At 39.3% G+C, this 24987-nt stretch overlaps 1 protein-coding gene across 1 annotated transcript; it reads right to left on the bottom strand.

Annotated features, from left to right (window-relative positions):
• Positions 1–835: 835 nt before the first annotated feature.
• On the bottom strand, positions 836–21997 carry tbc1d9 (TBC1 domain family, member 9 (with GRAM domain)). Its single transcript, XM_054604429.1, has 21 exons — positions 21877–21997; positions 15721–15831; positions 13974–14092; positions 13154–13382; positions 12271–12532; positions 11533–11740; positions 10523–10729; positions 10219–10383; positions 9607–9757; positions 7403–7617; positions 7185–7302; positions 6813–7098; positions 6512–6641; positions 6070–6168; positions 5734–5802; positions 5036–5276; positions 4789–4854; positions 4328–4414; positions 3426–3494; positions 2898–3001; positions 836–2792 (listed from the first exon to the last, which is right to left on the bottom strand). The coding sequence occupies exons 1-21, from the start codon at positions 21995–21997 to the stop codon at positions 1998–2000; spliced, it is 3852 nt and encodes a 1283-aa protein (XP_054460404.1). The 3' UTR covers positions 836–1997.
• Positions 21998–24987: the final 2990 nt, after the last annotated feature.

Raw genomic sequence — 24987 nt, forward strand, 5'->3', positions numbered from 1 at the left:
TAATCATTTATAGCTTTGTCATGTGTCTGAGAAGGGAAGTCTCTTCAATCTGCAGGTCCAGTTTTAAGTGAGCTCACTTTGCTGCGATTGGTTAACCCGAGCCACAACCCCGGTGTGTTTGGTCCACAGAGAGAGGGAGAGAGAAAGGGAGGCCCTGTAACCAACAGAGGTTAGATACGGTTGTCCTCAATGTGCATGTTTTTCATGTTCCCTCTGAATTGTAGTAGAGCAGAAGTATAAAGTGACGTGAAAATTAAATACTCAGGGCCTGAAATGTATACTTAAAAGTACAGAACTTGAATTAATGTTCTTAGTTACGTTCAACCACTGTGGGCAAGATAGATGTGCATGTACTTACACAATGAACATGTTGCTGTATTAATACATTAAAACAGCGGTTGAAGGAAGTATTTCGATTTTTTGCTAAGGTAAAATGAATCACATCAGAGTGTAATGTAAAAATACAATTAAAAGTCCTGCATTCAATCAATCTAAATATAGGAAATATGGTCATTATGCATCAAAACTGCCCTTGTGGATTTTGGTTACTAGTACTTTAACATTTACTTAAGTACAATGGGGAGATACTAGTACTTGAGTATTTTCATTTTATGCTACATTATACTTCCAAACCACTACATCTCATAGGCAAATATTTTCCTTTTAATCCACCACAACGTGTCTTGAATTACTTTGCAGATTCAGATTAATAATACAAAATGTAATAAACAAATACATTATTTTTCTGGCTTAAAATCATGTCATGTAAATGAATGATTGGCAGCATAAATTATCTTCCACCAGGTGGTAGTAGCTCTCTGTGTGCTCGGTCATAGGTCAGTCTGATTAAGTAAATAAAAAAGGCTTGAGGCTACTGTGCAGCATTGAATCAATCATACTGTAATTTTAATCAGATGGAGTGATACACAATGCAGTGGAATCCAGGGTAAAAATACCTGGACATTTGAAATAAAAGTCACATAAAAACAAGTTTCAAACAGCAACTTAGGTTAAAACATTTAAAAAGAAAAAAGGCCATAACATCTTAGTGGATCACATTATGTTGTAAACAAAGAAAGTGCAGAGTTTTATTTCACCATTATTTTAGTGTAATAATTCTTTAGGAAACATTTACTTTTTAACCATCAGTTGAGTCCAAAATAAATTGTATTACCAATAAATAACTGGACACCAGGCAATTATTTGGTATATTATTTTGAAGAGTGATGTTCATAACGTCATTCTGTAGGTAGGTGTGTGTGTGTGTGTGTGTGTGTGTGTGTGTGTGTGTGTGTGTGTGTGTGTGTGTGTGTGTGTGTGTGTGTGTGTGTGTGTGTGTGTGTGTGTGTGTGTGTGTGTGTGTGTGTGTGTGTGTGTGTGTAAAAGACTCAGTAGCCAAAGTGGCGCATTGCTTTAAACCCATGTGGAGCAGGGAAAAGTATACACATTATATGAAAATTCACTTCATCGAATTTTCACAGCTTTGTTTTGTTTTTGTCCACATTGTCATTCGAAGGGAGCGTAAAAATGTTTCGTTATTGACAGCGAATGGAATCATAAAGTAAGGAAGCGATAATTTGGACTGATATAATGTTAGATGATCATACGTAGACTATCAATACCCCAGTTTATAACTGTACTGTTTCTGTGGACATTTACATCTACATAGCCTAAGAGTGCTAGAGATTAAATATTAACATCTATGCATAATGTCTTATAAAGTACAGCTACGACATGTACACACTGAGTTCATCTGAGCAAACCTTAATATTAATGTCCTTTTCCCTCTTAGCTGGACAGAATCTAGTGATTGTTTTTAATAAAAGTCTTCCACATCTGGTAAAATACATTGCTAACAGCAGTTTTTGGTCACATTCATTACTCTATCATTATCATACACATTCACTGACCTTCATTGTCCTCTAAAAGTAACAGAGACATTTTTGAACACGACAACTGATAACCATGTTTCCCTTTTAAAAAGTCTGTTAAAAATCTCAGCCGGATAGCGAGATCTCATAGTCACTTGTCGACAGAAGTGGGCGCCCGACTTTACGGACATTCTTGGCGTTAGTTATTCGAGCTGCCACCTCCACTGGCTTCTCGAAATATTGCACCAGGGCCTGCTCGGTGAGCACAGAGGCCAGGAACTGCTCAAACGTGATGGCCCAGTCTTTATCAATGCTCGTGCTGTGAGGCAGCCCTCTGTCAAGGGTTCCTCCGCCTTCATGAGGCCGGTTGATTCTCTCACCACTGGGGCTGTTGTCGCTGCACACCAGCACTGTGTCGTCTGCTATGTCCTCGCACTGCAGCTTCTCCTCCAGCTCATGGGAGCCCGCGCTGAGCACCGAGTAAGATGACATTGAAGTGTCATCTTTGGTTTCATCATCCGAGATGAGCATGGCGGATGATGTGCCCGTGTCTTTGGGCGAGGAGTCCTCCAGCTTGATGTCTTGCATAGGTGGCAGCTGCTCGCTCCCTCCGTCCCCCTTCCCCTCCTCACAGGGGCTCGGCTTGCTCTCCAGACCTGCAGGGGCAAAGCAGTCACCGGGACTGTCGAGCACGGCTTCCTGGCTGGGTTTGGGGTCTGTGGCATCTTTCGTGCGCATGCTTCGCTCCGATGTACCCTCCATGTTGTGGTCCTTCCGGCTACAGGAGGAGAAGAGCTTTCCCACCTCTCCCATTTCGAGCAGCAGACTGGTGACTGTGGCCGTGGCGTGATAGAGCTCCTGTTCTGCAACATCCTCACTGAACATGCTGTAGAGGGACTTGCAAAGCTCGATAAACTGGCTCTGGGGGGAAAAAAAAAAAATAGGTCAGTTATACTCTACTGTAACTACAGAGTTTCTTATGCACGTACTTTATATAACAACTGATATAGAGGGGTTAAGTCTTACCTGATTCAGCTTGGGGAGGTCTTTTGTGTTTTCTAGTTTAGGTCTTGTCTCCTGGTTCCACAGTTTCAAGTAATGGCGATATTCAGGAGTGTTCAGTTTCTTCACTGTAAGATGTACAAAGAATGTGTTATTAACTCATAATTTGTTTTTTAAGAAGCATAAAAGTCTTCTGTATTGTGATTATAGACTTTATGATACAAGCGCCAAGCTGAACTTAATTGTTGTTTTGGCTTGCTTCATAGATATATCCTGTATTCAAATGTTTCAGACTTTTCTCTCCATTAAATGGGTGACTTAACAATCCTGTTTAGTCGATGAAAATCATCTTGAATCAATAACATTTTGTGAGAAGACAAGGAGAGTTATCTTGGATGCTAATTGAGACCAAAGGCAATTTCACAGTTGGATTGTTTGCCCTTTGAATGAGGCTAAACATTGTGTCCCTCATTTTAGACAAATGGGACTTTGTAGTGTGTTGCATTAGATCTATACAGGCTTTATACATTACTTTTGCAATATGCTGCTTACCTTTTTCAGTCTTAAATGTAACTCTGACAAAGCCATCATCCCGCTCACTTCTGCACTTTGAGTTGTGACCTGAGGAGAGAGGATCAAACATCAACCATCTGTTATATTAATCTAAATTTAAAAAAAGTCAGATTATCTAATTCTAAAAGCTAGACTGGACTTTCAGCACCCATCTTTTAGCAGCATACTCTATAAAATGAAAACAAGCATATTATACTGGACATATATATTTTCTTGCAGTACAGTCCTGCTCTACTTCTCTACACCCAGGACAGGTAGTAGTGCAACAGGATATCATCAGTGCCTTCTGAAAGTTTAATGTCCAAACCACAGCTTTCAGATCAGCAAAGTTGTTTGAGCCTCTCTCTTCTGCTTATTCAACACAGGACTCTCCTGCAGGCTTGTGCCTTGCAAGTATCGTTTAGCTTATGCACACATTTGTTTTTGTGCTCATGCTATCGTCACTGTCACTGTACACAATGCAAGTGGCATGCAAAGTCTGCGGCTTCAAGGTTAATACAACCAAACTTTCCCCAACAGATCATATGACATATGACATGCCCATAACCACAGAAACAGAACTTGTGCAAATATCAAATATCTTTAGATTATAAATAGCAACATCATCGGCTGTTAAATAAAAATGTATTCCACTAAAATAAGATCAACTTTATTGATCTATGGCAGGGGAAATCAAGGTGTTTAATCTTATCTTGAGGTTGGGGGGGGGTGGTGTGGTTCGGGTAAGGTGGTTAAGAAATGACACCATACCGGAAAGGAGGTTTGAGAAATTTGGACACCCTGAAGGGTTTGGGTGATACACCTGCAAAGTGAGCTTATTATGAAAAGGATGTTGTCAAAACACAAATTTGATCATAAAAAAGCTGATCTTGGGTTCTTACCGATGGACGTTTCTGGAGTGATGTCTTCAAAGAAGTACTGTGTGGCCTCAAAGGCAGAGTCAGGCTCTTCTGGTTCATGAATGATTTCTGGGGGCAAAGAAATAAGGAAAACTGAACTTGGCTTGTAAAAACATTATGTCAACCTTTCATTTGAATTTTTTTTCATTTTATCCATAATTTTTAAATTGAGACCATAAAGTTATTATAAATATTATGTGACAATAGGCTCATCAGTTTTTAATGTAATTAAAAAATGTTTATAAAACTGAAACCTAAGTATGCCTTTAAGTTGAGGACTGAATTTAAAATACAGTGAGTAATACTGAAAAAGTTATTCGCCCAGTGAAGTGCGAAAAAAAGCATTTCTGCATCGCTTATAATCTTGCTCCACTGAAATGCAATATTTTCTGTTGTTTACTTAAAGATGACTTTCATTGAACTGCATGGATGCACACACTCACCAGGTATGACATGCATCTTATAGAGGAGCTTCAGCTTCTCAGTGAGGTCTCCGTGACACAGGACACCTAAAACACACAGACAAGCTTTAGAGTTTAGAAACATCTGAACCGTTTCCAAATGAGATATTTAATCCTCAAAACAAAACTACCTTAAATTAGAATCATGACAGTGAATAATCAACTGCTCTGCTCTGATACAAACCATTACTTATGCAGAATATTTACACACACATCTTACTCGTCTTACCGAGGCCATTGATGAACTCCCGAAAATTGATGAGGGCATCTCCATTGTGGTCGAGGAGACGGAAGAAGCGCAAAGCCAGGGGGTCTGAGTGGGAACCGTTGGCCCAGGGGAACAGCAGGTTGAACAGGCCTTTGAACTGCTCCACGTCCATGCGGTACTGCTCCAGGTAGGGCAGGCTGGGGTCGTGACGCTCGGTGGGGTTGCTGCTGCCGCCCCAGTAACAGCTGGTCAGGTGCTCCGCCTGAGGAGAGGAAGAGAGGGGTGAGTACTGTGAAATATCATCAATACAACTTAAATGTAAAAAGTTAACTGTAAAAAAGGATAGAGCTGCTTTTGAAGAGGTAAAATAACTATAAAAAACAATAACCATTAGCATAGTTGCATGGTGTCATGTTTGAGAAATACAACACACTTAGACAGTATGTTTGGAAAGCAATTTGAGATTTCAATATCTAAGTCAATATGAAAGCTGTGTCATTAATAAAGTAGCTAATTGATCTTCACCATGTTTATATACAGCTCAAGAATAGCTTATGGTAGAAGAAAATAGCAGGAGCACTTATGTCAAAATCATTTATTTTCTTCAAAGAGACTAAATTACCATTTGACTTCCTGTCTAAACCTCACTTTTAACACGGTGGCAGAACAGTAAGTGTTAGCTGGAGAGACACAACATGAATATATAAGCTGTTACTCACCTTGAAGAGCACATAGAGCTCCTCCAGCTCATCAATGCTGAAGGCAGTCTCTGTTACAATAGTCCTTACCTGAAAACATAATATAATTATTTCAGTATAAATAGAAGAAACAGAATTATGTTAAGCGTGACGAGAGCAGAGTATCTAATAATGACAAGAATGTCGTTGGGTTTCAGGCTCTAATGTAATTTAACCTGCAGAACTAAGATAAGTTTGAAGTCGCATGATTCCTGTTCTGCTATCAGCAAGAACATTATAGTAAATACAGTACTTGTACACTTTCCGAAAACATTTGTCTAATTATAGTATCAATAAGTATAATCAGTTGATCCTTACCACGTTGCGTTTAGTTGTATCTTCAATGGTTTGGATGACCCTCAGTCTCTGTTTGAAACGCATCTGTTCAATTACATCTGCACGGATTGAACCGAATTTCTGATACAAAGAGAGACAAACATGGAGAAATATAGGTCAACCCAGCTGTGTTATGACTTCAAGTCTGTTATTACAGTGGATGCTGGAGACAGTTGCATGATTGTGAGGACAGTTGTGTTTCTCAGATACATTTAAAGTTAAATTAAATTAAAGTTAAAATCTTATAAACTGAAAATGTACTGCATTTCATTGCAAGGGATAACATACAGCTTCCTTGTGAAAGAAAATGGATGACAAAACTCCATTAGGAGGCATTTGACAAATGTTAGATTTGTACTTTTTCCCTGCACGTCTCCGACCAAACACAGAGGACGACACACTCATTATCATTCAGGTTAAATACCTCGTAGGAGCTGCGGACCAGTTTAAAGATGTCGACATCTGGATGTGGTTCTCCATTGTCTGTCAGTAATGAGTGCAGGTGGGGGATGGGAGGGAGGGTGCTGTCCTTGTTGGTGACACTATCCAAGTATCTATAACACAGAAGTGATTTACCAAAATTATCAAGACCTTTTCAGGCTTGTTTGATAAAAATATCTGATAAATAGTGAAGTAGTTTTTAGGGTTTTAGAGTCGTTGACTGAAGAATGATAAATTACCCTAAATATTCAGTTATATATTTTGTCCCTTTTGCCTCTCCTTACCTGCCCAGTACCGTCATGGCCTCTCCGTCATCCTTGCAGCCCAGCAGCTGGTGGATGTTGGCGTGCAGCACGGAGAGTGCCAGCTGAAAGATGACCTTGATGCCGTCGTAGAAGAAGCAGTCCACCACCACAACTGCGCTCTCGAACGGCATGACGGACAGGAAGAGGGTGAGGAACCAGGAGAGCGAGATAGTGGAGATGACGCCGAGGTCCTGCATGCAGTCGTACAGCTGAGGAACGTACTCACGGGCGAGCTCCTCGAACACCCCCTGATCCACTAGGGCTCCTGGGGAACACGTGGTGAAAATAGGAGGATGTTAAATCAATGGAAAAGAAAATCAAACACCCTAAAATACAGAAGAATATACTGACCTACAACCCTAGTGTTGTAGTAGTCGGGCAGCATCCTCTCACAGAGCGCCACAAGCAGCCAAAAAGCCTCCTCTTCTTTGGCGTAGAGCAGCAACACAGATGTCACAATGTTCATAGCCTTTGGTGTTGAGGGAGAGAAGAGTAAATTCAAGTCTTGTCAAGGACTGCAAGTTTTCTGCCAGTTCATGTCAAAATCTAAACAAGAGAAGTGTCTCTACCTGACAGTATCCAATGTTGGGGTTTCTGAATGCGTAAGCTGTGAGGACCCTGCGGAGGGCAGCGATGCCCATCTCGTTCTGAAAGGCCGGGTGCTCGGGGAGAGAGCGGTGAAGGTCTCGCTCTATCTCCTCTGTTGCCAGGTTGTATTTGCCCATCGACTTCTCCACCAGGTCTTCATAGTATCCGGGGTGGGTGGCCATCTCGTTGATCGCCCCTATGAAAAACACACAAGTTCAGATCTCCTCCTACAAGAGCTACGGTAACAGTCCTTTTGAGGGTTGATTACATGCAAAGCTGTAATTAAATATTTAATTCCAATAAGATAAGATCAAATTTATTGATATAAAAAGGCAGGGGAAATTTAGGTGTAAGTTGTACAATGATATGCAGATAGTATATTCCAACAGGCTACATATCCATCACAGTATCTTTATCGGGATGTGGTACTCTAGCTTCTGTATTTTTTAAGTGCAAGGAACCAAAACTTTGTAGTTTCACTAAAGTACCCATTTTTTCACTTGTGAAAGTATTAGGTCAGTTATTTCTTGGATTTTAAAGTTATTATTTACTTCATTTAGAAACATTTTCCTTTTAATGTCAAACACAGTCAGCAAAGAAGAGGATCTGTTTTTACAGCATATTAAACTACATTACCCATCATGGTAAACATCAAACCTTGAAGTAATTTGTTTTGGAGTTTCAGTCATGTTAACTTATTTTATTATTTATTTCAGTATCTTATTAATGTGCACGCCAGACTCTACCCTACATATGACAACTACAAGGACAAATAGACTCTTCTATAGCTCCCTCAAAAGTTGTTTTACAATCCTTGTCACATCCAGGTTGTAACATTTTGGTATATTTCCATAAAATATGAGCATCTTCTGATTTCAAGAAAGAATTGAAACCATAAAGTTAGAATTTTTTCCATTTTGAATGTGTGCTACAACACCTATAGTCTGTATTATTTTGTATTTATGTGAATAATTGTGCAGTAAACATGAAGAACATCTTTTCACATTACTCCATGTTTTCTCAACACAGGTATCCACATACCTCAGAAAACAGGTTTATTAATCTCACCAAACTGGTTTTTACACCCTTTGTTCTAAAAAAAGATACCAATTAGGTCAACAACTGAATGTTTTAAATAAGCAAGGTAATCTTTTTCTTGTAGGTCATTAGCGTAGGAGTAAACTCATTGCAGGAGATGCAGGTAAGGGTGTCTAAGGTGAACTCAATGCAGCTATGACAACAGCCATGTGAGCCATAAGTGGGTCACTAGGGAGAGGGGAGGAGTCTTTTGTAACCCAGCTCTGCTCAGGTGAGGAAGAAAACAAGCTGCTTCATGACTGTGCATGTACACAGGGAACTCTGGAGTGGGTGCATACCTGAAAACACAGCAAGTCTTAAAGAGAATGACATTCACAAGCTACAGCTCCTCTGCGGTTAACTACTTCTGTCATGTCAGCAGGATTATTATTGAATTCTAGGTTCATATAAGTGTATCACTTTGAGTATTTACAGTAGTGGCAATATTGTGCAGATGAAAATTTAACAACAAAATCAGCTAATTTAAAGTGACAGACATTTATAATAGGAATAATTTCTTTATTGTAGCCGTAGTTACTTTCTAAAGTAACTTTGTGGATATGCATGCTTGTATATTTTAATACATTTGAACTTCAGTATAAAAACACATGTGAATATACTGCTGTATATTCATCTTTGGGATACTGTGACGTTTTACCTCCCACAAAAGTGTTTCCTGGACCCTCCTCTAAATAACATTTAGAGCTGTAATAGATTTAGCTGTAATAATCAGAATGGTTCCTAACACTTTGTCATAAATAAAGTTGTGAATGAATCTTTAACATGTATTTATGCAGGCTCCAACACAGGAATAGTTTTACTGTAGTAGTAGTAGTAGTAGTAGTAGTAGTAGTACTAGTAGTATTTGTAGTAGTACTAAAAGTAGTATTCCTGTCTCACATTGGCTATTAAAACTTGTTCTTACGTTGTGTATTTGTCAACAGGAAGTCTGTGGATAAGTTACAGCTGTGTGAAATATGTGTCATGTGATGTTATGATCGTGTGTGGGAATGTAGTATGCAGGGTGTGGTCTCATTAGGTGCAGTGTATGACTAAATATTTTGCTGTGTGTTTTAAGTATTTCAGGCCAGACTGAACATTTCCTCACCAGAGAAGAGCAGCCAGAGGTCTCCTCGCATGCTCTCAGGAATCCCCTTGAGGACCAGCTGCTTTGTCATCTCAGTGCGGTACATACACACTCCCTGTCCATACTCTGTTAAGTGGTTCTTCCATGCCTGCTCCTTCAGGAACTCTTTCGCCTGAGCAGTAGAGGGAAAACAATTTCATGAGATGCAGAAGCTTAAGCACAATTATTGTAACCCTTTTTTCTGTCAAGAGTCCTGATTCTACTATTCCACACCAGTGGCTATATTGATTTCTTGCCCGCTCCACAAAAGCATGAATACTGTAATTTTCTGTAATTCAAGGTCACAGTCCTATCGCATCGAGCTTAAGAACAGTTTTGGCTTTATTTATTTACAGTCTAGCAAGACAAATAATCTTGGTAGGTTCATGTTAGCAGCAATCCTTGCTGCAGCTTAATATCCATGCAGTGTAGTAATGTAAAAATGGCAATTATGGAAAGGGGAGCAAAAATGTACAATGTGATAACTGAGAATCCAACACAGTAGCAGAAAAGAATCAGAGCATTACAAGCTGTATCACGCTCCACACGATGTTACGCCTTTATTTGTACTCGCCAAAAGTGCATTTAACTCACTAGCTTTGGATTGAACTCCTCAGGAGAGCGGCGGCGATACATGGTCATGAGAGCTTGCGTTGCCGTGGGAACGCTGCTGTCGTTCAGGTTGAATGTACGCTCTCCTTCTGAGCTCAGACTGTTCTGTGGGCTGCTGGACAGCAGAGAGCCATGCTGGGAGTAAACCTGGAGGTGACAGACATCATATTCAAGCTTAACAGCTTTTAAATCGACACAGTGGCTATTAGTGTTCTGATATTCACAGTATTTTATAGATTTTACTTAAAGTAAGCTAGGTGTATTTGGTGCAAGAACTATTTTTTACCTCGTCGTCTGAGCTGTTTAGGCTGCCGGTCAGCTCCCTCTCCAGGTATATCTTAGAGGTGGTCTGCTGCAGGAAGTCAGAAATCCTCTGGACCAGGAAGTCGCGGTCCTTCAGATTAGCAAACAGGAATGTCATACGATTCTTGGTGCTGATGGAGAGCGGGCTTGGCAACACATTGGAGCTGTCTGCCTTTTCCACGATTGTCACCTGGAAGAACAACGGGGAACATTTACAATCTCAGTGAAACAAAAAACTATATGATAAATGACAAGCAGCCATTTATATAAAATGTGTCAGAAATAAGAGTTTTCATTTATGATTACACTAACCAGCTTTTATTTCCATGATAAGCAATTTAATATAATATGGAACACTAAAACATTTCTATTTCAGGAGCATAAGGTTCAAATGTAGCCCACTTATAAAGTATGTTAACTGTTAAATGACCTGAGTGGAGACCAATCATTAAATTAAAACATATTGCAGTGTACAAAGTAGCTCCTACAGAAGGATTTGTTGTTGCTGAATTAGTTTAACCTAATCTGACTAATATAAACTTCTTGAATACTACCAACTCTGAACCTGTTTAACGTGTATGTATAAATAAAAGCCATACTTGCATTAGCATTTAGCTAAGTTTATTATATTGTTTGGCCCCTTTTACTTACTTCAGAAAGTTATGTTACAGAAAGTGAGGCTGCAGTTACATCCAGTTTAATTTACGCTGATGTTTCCTAGAAACCAATTTACAGATTTACTAGCTAAGACATCCCTAACTTTTTAATGGTTCAAGGCAATTGAGTAAACAATTAACGTTAAATGGAAACAAGCAAGTATATATTTTGTGTACTTTCTTACAGTGACACCCCCTTCAAGACGACATTATCAAACAACAAACATTATCAACTTAATCTTTTCCAGTTATTGTAACTCTTATTAGCAAAGTCAACCTTGCATGCAAGCTGTTAATAAAAACAAATAGAGACATTAAGACTTGCTGAACAACTTGCCTCTCGCAGTGGGATAATGAGGCTGCACAGCATCTCTTCCTTGCTGGTGAAGCAGATGTAGTTGGTGGAAACAAACATCTGTCCCAGAATGTGCATCTTGTTAAAGGGGGTCCACAGGGTGCAGTCTGTGTGTCCGTCCAATTTTTCATCCTTGGGCAGACGGAACAGTGCCCGGTAACGCTCGCTCTTAGCTCTCGCATCCAAATCCCTGAAGGATGAAAAATGCAGAGTCATATTGCATTGGATTTTTGTAAGCTTGGTTTGACATTATCATAGTGCTTATAAAGCAAAAAGGAGATACACTAAAAAATACTTACAATACTTTACTCTAATGCAAAATAATACCATGTTACACAATTTGGCAATGAAGCATCCATGTAGATAAAGGGACATTTTATGCCAGAGAAACCATCATGCAACCCGGACTGCAGTGGAATCAAATCATGCTTACATAAAATATGTTGATCAAGCAAAAATGGGATCTTGAGACCATTCTTAAGGGCTTGCAGAGACACATTTCCTACCACGTGTGTCGTGCTTTTGCAGTTATATTGTAAAACCTAAACTTGCAACACTGTTTGAGCCTGTCATCCTCTGTCATTAAGTGTCTGGATAACCAACTGCTCTACAAACCATAACAAATTCATGTTCAATTGATTGCATGTTATAAACATGCTTAATCAACATTTATTATTGATGAGCACTAAGCGTTCCCGCTTTACATCAGTTCTTTCTTACCTCTTGAGTGCCGACACCTTCTTGGGCGACTTCTTCTTGAGCTTGGGCAGCGAGCGGTCCTGCTCGAAGCCTTTGTTGTCCAGCAGCTGACGCATGGCGATGTTGGCAAGCTGCTCCGCCAGCTTAAAGGTCTCGTTGATGTTGAGGAAGACGGAGAAGACGTGCTCGTTGATGCGGGTGCTCACCTTGATTGCGTCGGGCAGCAGGAGGGTGGCGCTCTTCTCCAGCTGGGTGATATCTGCCCAGCGCACCACCAGTTTGGCTAACAGTCAGAAAAAGACATCAAAGTAGAGACATCAGTATATATTGACAATGTAAAACAAACCAATGGCATAAAGTAGCCCTCAGGATATGTTTAAGACTTCCAAAAGGTTTCAGCTTGAGAAGCATGAAAGAATTATGCACAGTGTGTAACAAATTACTGCAATATAACTTATAATAGTGTCAAATAAATATAGCTTTCTTAGAAAAAAAAAAGATGTCTTCAGATATCGCCAGGTCAGAAATTTGTGATTTGTGATATTGGGCTATGTAAATAGAATTTAATTTAATATTCTCTTTACCTAGATATTCACAAAAGACAAGAAACTCCAAGAAACTCCAAAGTGAAACGCCAAAAATGATTTGGAAAAAAAACCACAGGATGATCCGAGTATCTGACCTTTACCTTAAGACGATATGAGCAATATTTAAATACTGGAAAAATAAACTATATACTCTGTGCATTTCATTGAAATATCTTGTTGCTATACAGTTATTTTCTTGCCAATGCCAACCCACCCATTCTGCTTGAAGATTTATACAAAGTAATAAAAGGTTTCATTATAGGTAATAAATAAAAACAGGGCATTAGACACATAAATAGTAAATGAGTATATCCAACCTTCTTTTCCTAGTAAGTAGGAGTAGAAGCAGAGGTGGTTGATGCTGAGGTAGAGCCATCCCTGGCGTGGCACCTTGCCCTTCCAGTAGCTGCAGGAATAATAGTTAACCAGCTTCTCCTCCTCCGGCATCCCAAACAGTTTACGAAACTTGGCGCTGGCCTCCTTGAACTTATCCGTGTCGTCGTCCTCTTTGACGTCGTGGTTCTTGTTGAACTCCGCAATAATGCCCTGATGCAAGATGGTCAGAGACAGAGAGACAGAATGAGCTGGGGCGTGAAACCTTAGGATTGTAAAGTGAGGAGCAACATTAGTCTGTGTGATTGATGTTTTAAATGACAAATTCCACATTATTATATGCATTCAGCATGGGCTACTACAGGATTCAGTACTTCATTGGCTCCATCGCCAAAGAGCACCATTTTTATCATGAGTAGATGAGAATTGATTAAGGTGCTGTTCTGGCATTTGCGACACTTCTTTTACTGGTTCTCTTCAAATCGAAAAAATACTGCACCACCATCTTATAAACTCTGGATGGATGTTATTGCCCGCCTTAAACTCAAGCATTAACAGCATACAACTCAAACCAGAAGGTTTGCTAAGATATGGCAACCTTTTCAGTTATCTATTCAAAACTAATCTGCATCAAATCACAATGTATTCCCTCTTCATAATTCCATATAAATATTTGAATAAATACCACATTGTTAAATATATATTTAATAGCATTATATTTATAAAGAATTTTGCCAGATGAAGTGTTTTATTTTCAGACTTTTTATCAAACTACATTTTTGATGGAGGAGAGTGAGTAGTTACCTGGACTTTTCCTTTGACAAAGGTGGTAATGTCATTCTCATTCTCAAAGATGGAGAGAGTCTGCAGCAGGTTGTGTTCCAGCCACTCCCAGTGCTCTGTGATCTCTTTACGGGAGGTTCCTGCAGAGGAGTGAGGAGAGAAAAGTCAGACCGCTCAGACGCTGGGTTCACAGGGGGATCATGGTGGTGTAATGTTTCAGAAATAACTGACAGTATAGTCAAGATCTAGCACTGGGCCACATGTGAATTTATGGGAAAATAGCCGTGCAAAACAGAGATATTGATGTAATTTGTAGTCAGTGGGTTGGGAGATCTTTTTTAACTGGAGGAAAGGCTAAATATGGCAAAAGCATCAGTGTAAGACTAAAATGAAATGCATATCTTCCTCATCCAAACAGCAACAATATGATGATAATGTTGTTATGGTGAGGTCAAAAGTGATATTTTTTGGGCTGCCGTAGAAACTGATCCCATTAATGGCTGCCACTGTGGACCATTATCCCTCAACACTGCTGCAAACGGCCCTTCAGTGAGTGCACACATTCACTAAATTAGCCACGTCTGCCAGACTGCTCCACTCTCCTCTATCTCTGGGTGGACGACTTGAGGGCTGGGAGGGGTGGAGAGGGAGAGGAGGAGGTGGGGAGCAATTGCCATTTCGAAGCCAGGCTAGTCTTCCTCTAGGCCTCCATTTCAGACAGCGAGCACAAACAGTACTCATTTCATATACTAATGAATACAGCTGAATTAAAAGCATAGTTGCACATATGCTCAAACAAACTCATCTTTGGTGGTGTTTCAATAGTGTCTCATCCTCACTGAATTTGAAACTACAGGTAATTACAGCAGTTTGAGCATAACATCATGATCTTATAAAGCATCGTCCTGATTTATTTCTATGCGTTCCCCAAAACGAAGCAAAAATCAGTTGTTCACGCTTCTTAAGTGTGATCATTAGCTGGTTTACTTTTTTTTCCTGATAGTATACTAATACCTTATAGGTTTTTGACAGTTGGTCGCTGTGGTCGACGAAAACAAGCAGCTTGAGTATGCTAACTATTCTTACATTTGTTGACTAAACGGTTGATAGGGAAAATAATCATCAAATTGATTGAAAGTTAAAATAAGCGTTTGTTGCAGCACTGGTTTTGAGATGGAATTGACAAAGCTTTTCCTGACACTATTTCATAGTCAATGACATGCAAAAATTAAGAGTGCTGCTTCTAATCAATCTGGAGCGTCGCTGATACTTTGCATGATTTGCTGCCTCTGACTGTCTCTTACTGGAAATAACGAGTGAAGCTCTGCATACATAGAATATGCAAATAACATTATTGTGAGACACCAGCAGATGATGTGGAATCATAATGAAACCCAATCAAGTATAAGCACAAAAGCTCAACATACACTAATATTTGAGCATCGATTCCTGAAAAGGATCCCCTAATCCTGCCCTTTAAAACCACTGGGGCATGATGTAATGCTTGGCATTCAGCAGCTAACATGGGAAAAGGCAGGATGTTGGAGCATTTGGTGTCGGCTGGGGGAGGGATGTGAAAGGGGTAAAAACAGAGAGGGGTCTATACTGGAGTAACCCATACCTTTATATCTAAAACATCAGATTAAAGCACTTTACGTGGTGTAAACCAACAAACTGGATTATCAAAGTAGACTTGAGGTAAAACTAAGTCCATGCATTTCTCAAAGTCTTTTAACCCAAGAGTTAGATGTGCTCATAGTGCACATACCATGAGCAATGATCCAGTAAACTAAAGAGTCTGGAGTCTGGTACAGGATCCTATATGGGGCCATCCGAGCACTGGAGTCCAAGACGACATCCAGGGTCCCGACCAGCAAACCTGCAAGAGCACAAAATAATGTTATTAAAAAGGCAGAGAACGAAATATTTACTTCAAAACACTTCAGATTAGGCTAAATAAAGAACTCCTTGCATTGGTCCAAAAACAATAAAAACATCACACTCTAAAATTAACTCATGACGTCAGTTAATCTAAAAATGTGAAACAAAAGCCCTCACAGACATGTAACCACTATAAATGACCGCGTGCAATGCCTAATACGTTTTTTTTTAAAGTGCATTGATACTTTCACATCCCTTAGTTATGCTTAAGCAAAGGGGAATCCCATGAGGTCTTGTGGTTTAAGATGTGAAAAACATCCTGTGCCTTGAATGTCTGTGCCTTACATATAATGCCTTTGTTTACATGTTAGACTTGTTAGACAAGTGATCTGCATGTGTGTGACTGAGGTATGAAAACTAAATTGATTTTTTTATTTAAAGCCAGGTGATAAATTAAGACGGATAACCAGTGATGTGAAACCAATGAGAAGGTGATGAAAAAAAAAATCCCAGGAGAAAAGGATGACTAGGGTAATGCAATGAACTGATGAGGAGCCCCAATACATCTAAATGTTTAACAGATGTTAGTGTTTCTCTGTATGATAAATGGTGCCAGCAAAGTGTCCCAAAATCCATACTACATACGGATGTCAAGCAGGTTTTGTGTTCAAATTTGAAAAGTCGTAAAATGAAATATTCTCAACCAGACAGCTTGCATACTATACAAGCATTTTTTTGGTAGAGTTTTGATTGTGCTGTTAATTCTCCCCCCCAATGCAATGCACAAAAGAATTTTGTGTGTGTATAAAGTGTATGGATCTGGGACTCATTGATGAGTGTAAACAAAGCAGGTTTCAATATATATTAAATCTAACTAGCTTTTTCTTCTGACTTATTATGAGATTAGGAACCTTTAACCCTTTAAGCATGACTTGATTATTAATGATTATACAGCCAAAAAGAGTTTCACAGCCTGGAAAAAACAAAAAGCTGTTTTTAATGATGGCTTATCACTGATCTAAGAGAAGTTACAACATAAAAACCTTTTATACAAGTTTCTAATTAGAAATAGATACCACAATGACTTGGAATTTATAAAACTACAGTTGGCTAATTTTCCTATTGTGATACCATTTTCCAAGCTTTTGTTAGCTGTGAATATTCTCTTTTCTCAAATATATACGTTCAACTGCCATAGGAGACGGGTTATTTTTGTACAGCAGCTGATCAGGTCAAACACAGTATGAGTCACACACAGAGACAGGGACAGGGACAGGGACAGAGACAGAGACAGAGAGAGGACAAGCAAATGAAGCTGAAATGTTTTCTCATTTTGAGAGGAAAACAAGACACAAATGTTCTTGTCTGCCAGCTGGTCGACCATGTCGTCTCTTAAACTGAAAGATACAGTTAGATGGTGACTGTCAACCCACATGTCATGTGTCAGAGCATACACAAATAAAATATTCCCTTGCATTTGTAACCACCCTGTCCATAGGGCTGAAGGAGTAGATAAAGTGGATCTAATCATACTGAAACTAATGATAGTTCAGCCTGACACATTGGTTAAGTCCCTTTGTGAGAAACAAACAATTGTTGTGAGTGTGAAGACAACTTCCCCTCTGACAAAAGAAAAATCACAAGGTTTGAAACAGTCAGAACTGGAATGTTCAACAGATGTTCACATCTCTGGGAAGGAATTAATATGTTACCCAGTTAGCTTTTACTTTCAAAAGACTAAAAAAAGTTTTTAAAAACAAAACAATTTGATACATTGAATGAAAGTATCTACAGCTAATTCTTGAAGTCTTGCGATAAATATTTCATGAAAAGCAGCCAATTTGGACTTAAGTTGTGCTGCATGCATTGAATGTTTTCACCTATGATGTGTCAGCTGAGGTTTAACGCAGGAAACTTGGGGATACAAGCCAGAAAGAAGACCACTGAAGGTGTCAGACCACTTGTCATCCACCTTGTCCCTCCTCCAATAGCATTGATTTAAGTGAAACCCCAAACAGACATAAAGCCAGCCAAGTGGACTGATCAAGAGTTGTTGTTTATATTACAACGCGCAACCCCGAACATCACATGCCTCTAAAGCTTTAACTCATCACACCAATATCCATGTGACTACTTGTTCCAACGCACACCTCTGCTTGCTTTTACAGAGATTTCCTTCCACAAGCTGAATGAGTGGGTGCACGACCTACAAATCAAAAACAACACACAACTGTAACGGTTGTTCCGTCTAATATTTCTGGGGGGTAGAAAAACACTTTCCTTGTGAGCAAAACAAGCTTTAAAATCATGTGACTCTCACAAACAAGAACACAATCATCAGAGCTTCCTATTGTTAGAGCGGAACAGATCAGCTCCTCTGAGACATTATTATTTTAAACTCGGTGACAGAACAGGAAACAAAACCAACAACGTCTTTCTTTTGTTTATGACCTCTTTCTGCCAAAACTGTTTAAGAGCTCTTGGGAGAATGCTTGTGTAGGATGTTTGCATTGAGCACACAATGGAACATAATCTCCCCCTCAAACTTAAAAATCAATACTGTTTCAGATAACAGAAACCTGAGAACAGCCTGCATCCTCTTCATCATCGTCCTCATCATCATGCAAGTCTCATTACAAATATGCAATGAAATGTATTTTACAGCTTCTTCCCCATTTCATGAAGTTCACAGCATCTGTGTTGCCTACAAAAGATCATACTTCCTGGAAAACATACAGTAATTAACAGCTGGATTGTGAAATATCGTGTTGTACATTGACTCAAATAATTGTGTCGTTTTATTCTCAAGTGTTGCACAACAACTGGCACGAGGGCCTGATTCTGGTTGTATTAACAGTTGGATGAATGCAGGTTTTGTTCTGTATTATTCTCTTGCGTCCTCTCTGAACATACTGACTAGTAATGATAATGGCCACATGTAGACAACAAAGGATCCCAGACGCCCTTTCAAATGTCCCTCCAGCTCTGCACTGTCCCACAAAACAGTGTGCATGCTAAATTGGGTTGTAGATAAGACTGTAAGTGACTGTTGGTCGCTTATCAGGTTCGATGTGTCATGCAAATTACATTAAACATGAGACTGAGCAGGTACCTCCCATAATGTAGACCTAATTGGATCTTTGTCAAGTCAAATTGTATTTTTATGCATCTTTTAAACGTTCCCTGTGGAGTTTTCTAGTAAACAAATAGGATACAATATGTTCTCATTCTTGTGTGTATCCTTGTCTAAGAAATGTGCTGAATGCATTTCCTTCCTCATAAAATATCTGCAGGGATGATTGTACATAAAAGTTTGAAACCTGCATTGTTTACATTACATTACATTACATTACAGTCATTTAGCAGACGCTTTTATCCAAAGCGACTTACAATCAGTAGTATATTACATGAGTATGTTTACATTCGTGTTTGCTAGCTTGCAATCTTCCTCTTCCCTGCCTTTGCTGGCACTTTTGCATTTCGTTACTGTTCACTGGATGCATGATATTCTGAAGGGTGGGAACACAATTAATGATTCGACAAGCTTTTGAGTATTGAAGGAAAACTACAATAGATTATTATTTGAGGGTTCCATAGAGATGAATCCTTTATAAAAATGTATTCAGATAAATGAGGTGAACTGGAGTTAACATAAAACTGATGTGTAGTAGAGGACATTTGGAGACCCAGAATCCATTGTTTGATTTGTCAGACTCTGAGGTTTTCGTAGGAATTATATCTTAAATAAAGAGAACAGTGGAGCAAAGCCAATACATGTTTCCCTTTTTCCACCAAACATCACTGGCCCTCTGCAGCCAAGACATCTGAGCTTGAGCCCCGTTATTTTGAACATGCATATTTGTGCCTGGCTCTGTCAAATGCTCTGTCCTGGTACAGCTGATTGGTTCCCCCTCTCCCTGGTAGAAGTGCTTGTGGGCAGTGCCAGTGTCAATGGGTGCCGAGGGCCAACTGGCACTCAGCACAAGTCAGCAAGCTCAGCATTTACATAACTATGACATCATCCACTAGCACCACTTAGAACACTTTGTGTTGCCAAAGCAAGAACTCACCAGACTAAGAAAAGGAGATGGCAGCTCTTATTTTGTATTATTAATATCACAGGGGGGGGGATATGCCACTTCCGATATGTAGCAAAACCTTTATTGGTCAGACCACGGTTGGTAAATATTACAGTATACCTTGAGACGAGAATTTACCATTCGGTTTATACCCAGATCCTATTCCTTTAACATCACTATGTGTTTGGCCATCATTGCTTTACAAGAATATATTGGATTTCAAAGATTTTTCTTCTATGTGTTGAAATTCCTGAATTTAACTGGATTAATTTAAACCAGACATTCCCTTCTGGTTGTCTTATCCATTAAAAAGGTGGTTCTCAACCTGGGGGTCAGGATCTTTGCAATGGATCACAGGGTCAATCTAAGGGGTCATAAGATAATAACAGGGATGAGAAATAATAAGAAAAAACTAAACTATGGTAAACCACCAAATATATCAATATCATTACATTCATTTAGAAGATTATTATGATAGAAGGTTTGTATCTACTTTTCCCCCTCCTGAGTCAGACTAGTCCTCAGTGGCAGATACTTATCTCCCATCATAGTAAATGTGTTAAAGCTCAAAGAGCAGTGACACAGAGTGAGAAATTCTAAACTTGGGAACAGAAACTGAGCTAATCAACAAGGTTCAATCAGCGATAGAGGCATCGTTTTCACTTCAGTTATGAATCAAAAACAAAAATTTGAAATAATCCTCATTTAAATTGATAAAAATATGATACATTATATTTCACTGCATTTATGGCATGTAAAGATAAAGCCAAAAGGGCCAGCTTCACTATGTGGTAATGTGATTCTGATCATTTAATTAGTTGCAAATTTGTTATGAAAATATACATTATCACCTGACATCTTGAAGTTGGTCATGCAGCTGAATTTGAAACCCAGTGTTAAAATCTAGCATTTCGACTTTTTTTAAACTGATGCTGATCTTAAATGAAGCACATTCCTTTAATGATGCTTTGTTTAAACAAATAACTACACAGCAAATATGGGTTAATCTAATGTTTTACCATTCCAAAATAACATATGGGGGGTTTAAAGGGGCCCAGCTGTTAATTTTGGCAGCAGATGTTCTCCTTCCTATGGCTGAATCAGATATAAATGTCAAAATCGGCACTCAAACGTACTCATCTATTAAGCTTTTTACGTTCCTGAATATGTTTTATATTCTTGTTTAATTCCTCAAAAATGTTAAACAGCATCTCATCTGTAAAACTTAATAAAGTGCCACACTAACTGAATTCAGGACGAAGAATGTCCAAATTTCATAATTCAGAGAGAAAACCGGACAGCAGGCTGTTAAACTGTGAACCTCAAGGAGTCATTCACATAACCTAGCCCTCCTCCTCCTCTTCCTCATGCTCCTGCTGGTGCTTGACCCATTTTGGATTGAATAAGCAAGAGAGAAAGGATATGGAGTGAGAGAAGGAGGAAGGGGAATGATTCAGCATGAACAAGCAAACAGACATGTCTTAAATAGATTCGATGTTGCTGATACTCCACGTCTATTGGCATTTGCACAAGAACTGCAGCTACTATTGTTTGCGTTGTTGTAAGGGTTACAATCTAATTTCTAAGGAATAGCCTGCCATTTTTACAAGATAGTATACCGTAAAGTCTGGAGTAATTATATGATCAGAGAGGAGATGTGCTGGACTTTGTCCTTTGATGACACTGTCCTTGGTCAAAGGTTTATCCTTCATCAAAGAAGGCTGATAATAATGTGAATAAATCAATTGGAGGAAATATGAGCATTTAACTCTTCACATCCAGGTGAAAGGCCACCTATGCCAGCTGATGGTCATGTGATCCTCCTCATGTCCAACTTCAACACAAACACTCCACCTGACATATTGTAGGCACAAAATCCCCCATTTCATCAACAAAAATCCTCTGAATTTTAAGAAAACATGCATGTTGTGCTATGCGTCCATGACAGTGTGCTCAGGACTCACCCGCCAGTCCCCCGCCTCCATCCCCGTGGCCCTTCCGTTTTTGGAGGATGAAATATGGATTAGCTCGCTCGGTGATCCATAACGCGCCAGCCAGTAAAACATCTTCGGGACTGACCCACATAATTCTCCTGTTTTTATGGGAACATTGAACACTAAGGATTGCTGACAGTGAACGCTTATCTGGTCCGACCGGGGTGTGCGATTGTCTCCAGCTGGGATTATTAAATTATTAAAACACTGATAAAGGCCTTGAGTTCTCCTCCTCGACGCTTCAAATATCGTCTACCATTTGGATATCCGAGCGTTAAGTCAGACGTGCATCTAAGTGCTGCTATAATTAAACCCGCCTTGGCTCGGATCAGATCGGCCTGCAATGTGGAAGAACCAACACCAAATGTTGCGCACACGAGCCTTTCTCTTGCAGCACAAGCCTCTTGCGTGCAACAAAGTCTCTTAAATAAATGAATATCTTTGAGGTTGTGCGGGCTGCCTGGCTCGGTGTGCTGGATCACTCTTTGTTGTCCACGCTCCTCCTCGGCAGGTGCGATCCCGTCTGTGGCGTTTTTGTTTTTACGCGTCGCTGTTTCGCGGAGTAAAACCTCGTTATAGACGATCGAAACCCAACAGTAAACAGTCTGTCTGCCCTCCCGGCTGTGATGACCGTCCGTGTGCTGAAGCAGAAAGACGACACTTCTAAGCCCGACAGTAACGCGGCAGTCCTCTTCTCCTCCGCCCACTTCTCCGCTGCAGCGCATGCCGCACGCAAAATATAGCGAGCGCGTCACCGACCGGCCACCGTCAGCGTGCAGGAGGTGGAGGCACGTGAGGCATTAAGGATTGATTGAGTGCGATTATGTTCAAAGTGGGAAACGATACACTTATTCACTTTTTTTATTTTAACATTAAACTTGACTTTTGTTTCGTTTATGGCCCTATTTCTTTTGTTTTCGAGTGGATTGTTTAGTGGACATAATTAAAGGTATGCTCACTCTTTCCACAGGTAATGTCACTCACCTTATGGAGCTGTGAGCTACAGTAGGTTCATTTACATACCACCTGGAAACTCTTCAGATGTGAACAACATCATACCACAACATTTTTTTTTTTTTTTTTTTGAAACGTGGGATTATAATAAAACAAAATGATCAAAATTTCATCAGCAGGTTCTCGTGGCAGTAAAACTATGCTTTATTCAGAATTATCTCCCCACAACATTACTATACGGAACATTGAATACATAACAGTGAGAATAAATCATTATACCTGCAACACTGGATTGACAGAAATATATTTTTTCTTCTAATTGCATTGAAGTGGGCAATCTGCAAATAATTCAAACTAATAGTGTAGCATGCAATAAAAAATGTCTGAATAAAGTATGTAATAAAAATATAATAGTATGGTATGCCGTAAAAATATTATATTATAGTATGCCAAAGTATTGGCCAAGATACATGACTATCGCTTAGCTCTTGTTTCAGAAAATTGGCAGCCCTTTTTATTGTGTGTTTGTGTGTGTACAGTGCAGCACTATCTGGAGTACTGACACAGAGTAGAGATTGTTAGATAGACAGAACGACAGACACAGTATGTCAGCCTGCTAGCCCCCCTCCTTTTGCGTATAATTTCAGATCACAGTTCAAAACTGATAATGTGCGATAACTGGCACACTCCGAAGAGTCCTTGTCCTTTTTTAAAAGAAGAGAGACAAGCAGATTCATTTTTTTCAGTTATATGGAAAGAACCAACCTTGAGCGTGAAGTTTATAGAGTCAAGGAGAATGAGCCCTACCATACAATCCAATAACTTTGATTTTTAGATTTTGGCATTCAGACAGTCTTTCAGTTCTTATAACAGAACAGTGGCCTGTAGTTTGTAAGGCTGCATAACTGAAAGAGAAGGTAGATTCAAAGAGTTAAAAAAAAAACTCCACCCTAACTTTTCCATCCTCTGGGGTTTCCGAAGCATATAAGTTAGAATAAAAAGAGTTGAAGCATGATTGATATACATAAGAGCCATTTCACATAGTTTTCTCAAGTGTCTTTGACAGGTTATGTTCAAATTTTTAACAAACCTTCATTAAAATGTGGAATTTTCTGTTTCAAGACCCCCTCTTTAGTTCTTCCCATAACAAAGGGAGGAGACATACTTCCTTGTCCGTTCCCATGGTGGTGCTCTGGACACTAGTTTCCACACAGCGATGAGGACTCCAGCCTGACCCTGCCGCCTTCCAAACTAGGATCTTACCAACCTGGCACCAATGCCATGTGCATTTAGAAATACTCTTTGTGTATTGACTTGTTAATTTTGGGCCGTGGATCTCAAATTTCAATTCAGCACATGAGCTGCACCTTAAATTTCACTACACCACATAAGGATCCCACAACCCACAACCTCAGGTCTTCTGAGGAGTCCACTAAACACTTTAGGCATCTTGCTGTTGTTAGAGCCCTGAGACTGTGGAACGCCTTATCGATTGAGATCAGACTGTTTGGTTTTATTCTGTTGTTGTTTAATTGATGTTTTTGTTTTATCTGCTGTTTTTCTTCTGAACATATGTGTTGTAACCATGTTAAGAAAAGTGCTATATGAATGTAGTTCTTATTATTATTGCAGCAACCTTAGCTCCTCTGGAACAGCATAAACTTAACACATCTTCAGCCGCAAACTGAAAACTCATCTGTTTGGCCAGCAACTTGGCCCATAAAGAAATATATGTCTCTGTCTCTTATTGTTGCAAAATGTAGCAATTGAAGTAATGCAGCGTATTTGCTTGCATGATTCTTGCAATTTTTGGGATGTATTCACATGGTTAAATGCACTTGACTATGACTTTTTAAAGACTTTTTTCAACATACTATACTCTGACTTTTTTATAACTTCTTCGATATACTTTACTATAACTACTTTTTTACATAATATACTATGACTTTTTTATGACTTTTTTTGACATACTATACTATGACTTTTTTATGACTTTTTCGACATGCTATACTATGACTTTTTGTTTACTTTTTCGACATACTATACTATGACTTTTTTCGACATACTATACTATGACTTTTTGTTTACTTTTTCGACATACTATACTATGACTTTTATTCGACATAC

This window comes from Anoplopoma fimbria, chromosome 9 (genome assembly GCF_027596085.1).
Source record: "Anoplopoma fimbria isolate UVic2021 breed Golden Eagle Sablefish chromosome 9, Afim_UVic_2022, whole genome shotgun sequence".
NCBI lineage: Eukaryota > Metazoa > Chordata > Actinopteri > Perciformes > Anoplopomatidae > Anoplopoma > Anoplopoma fimbria.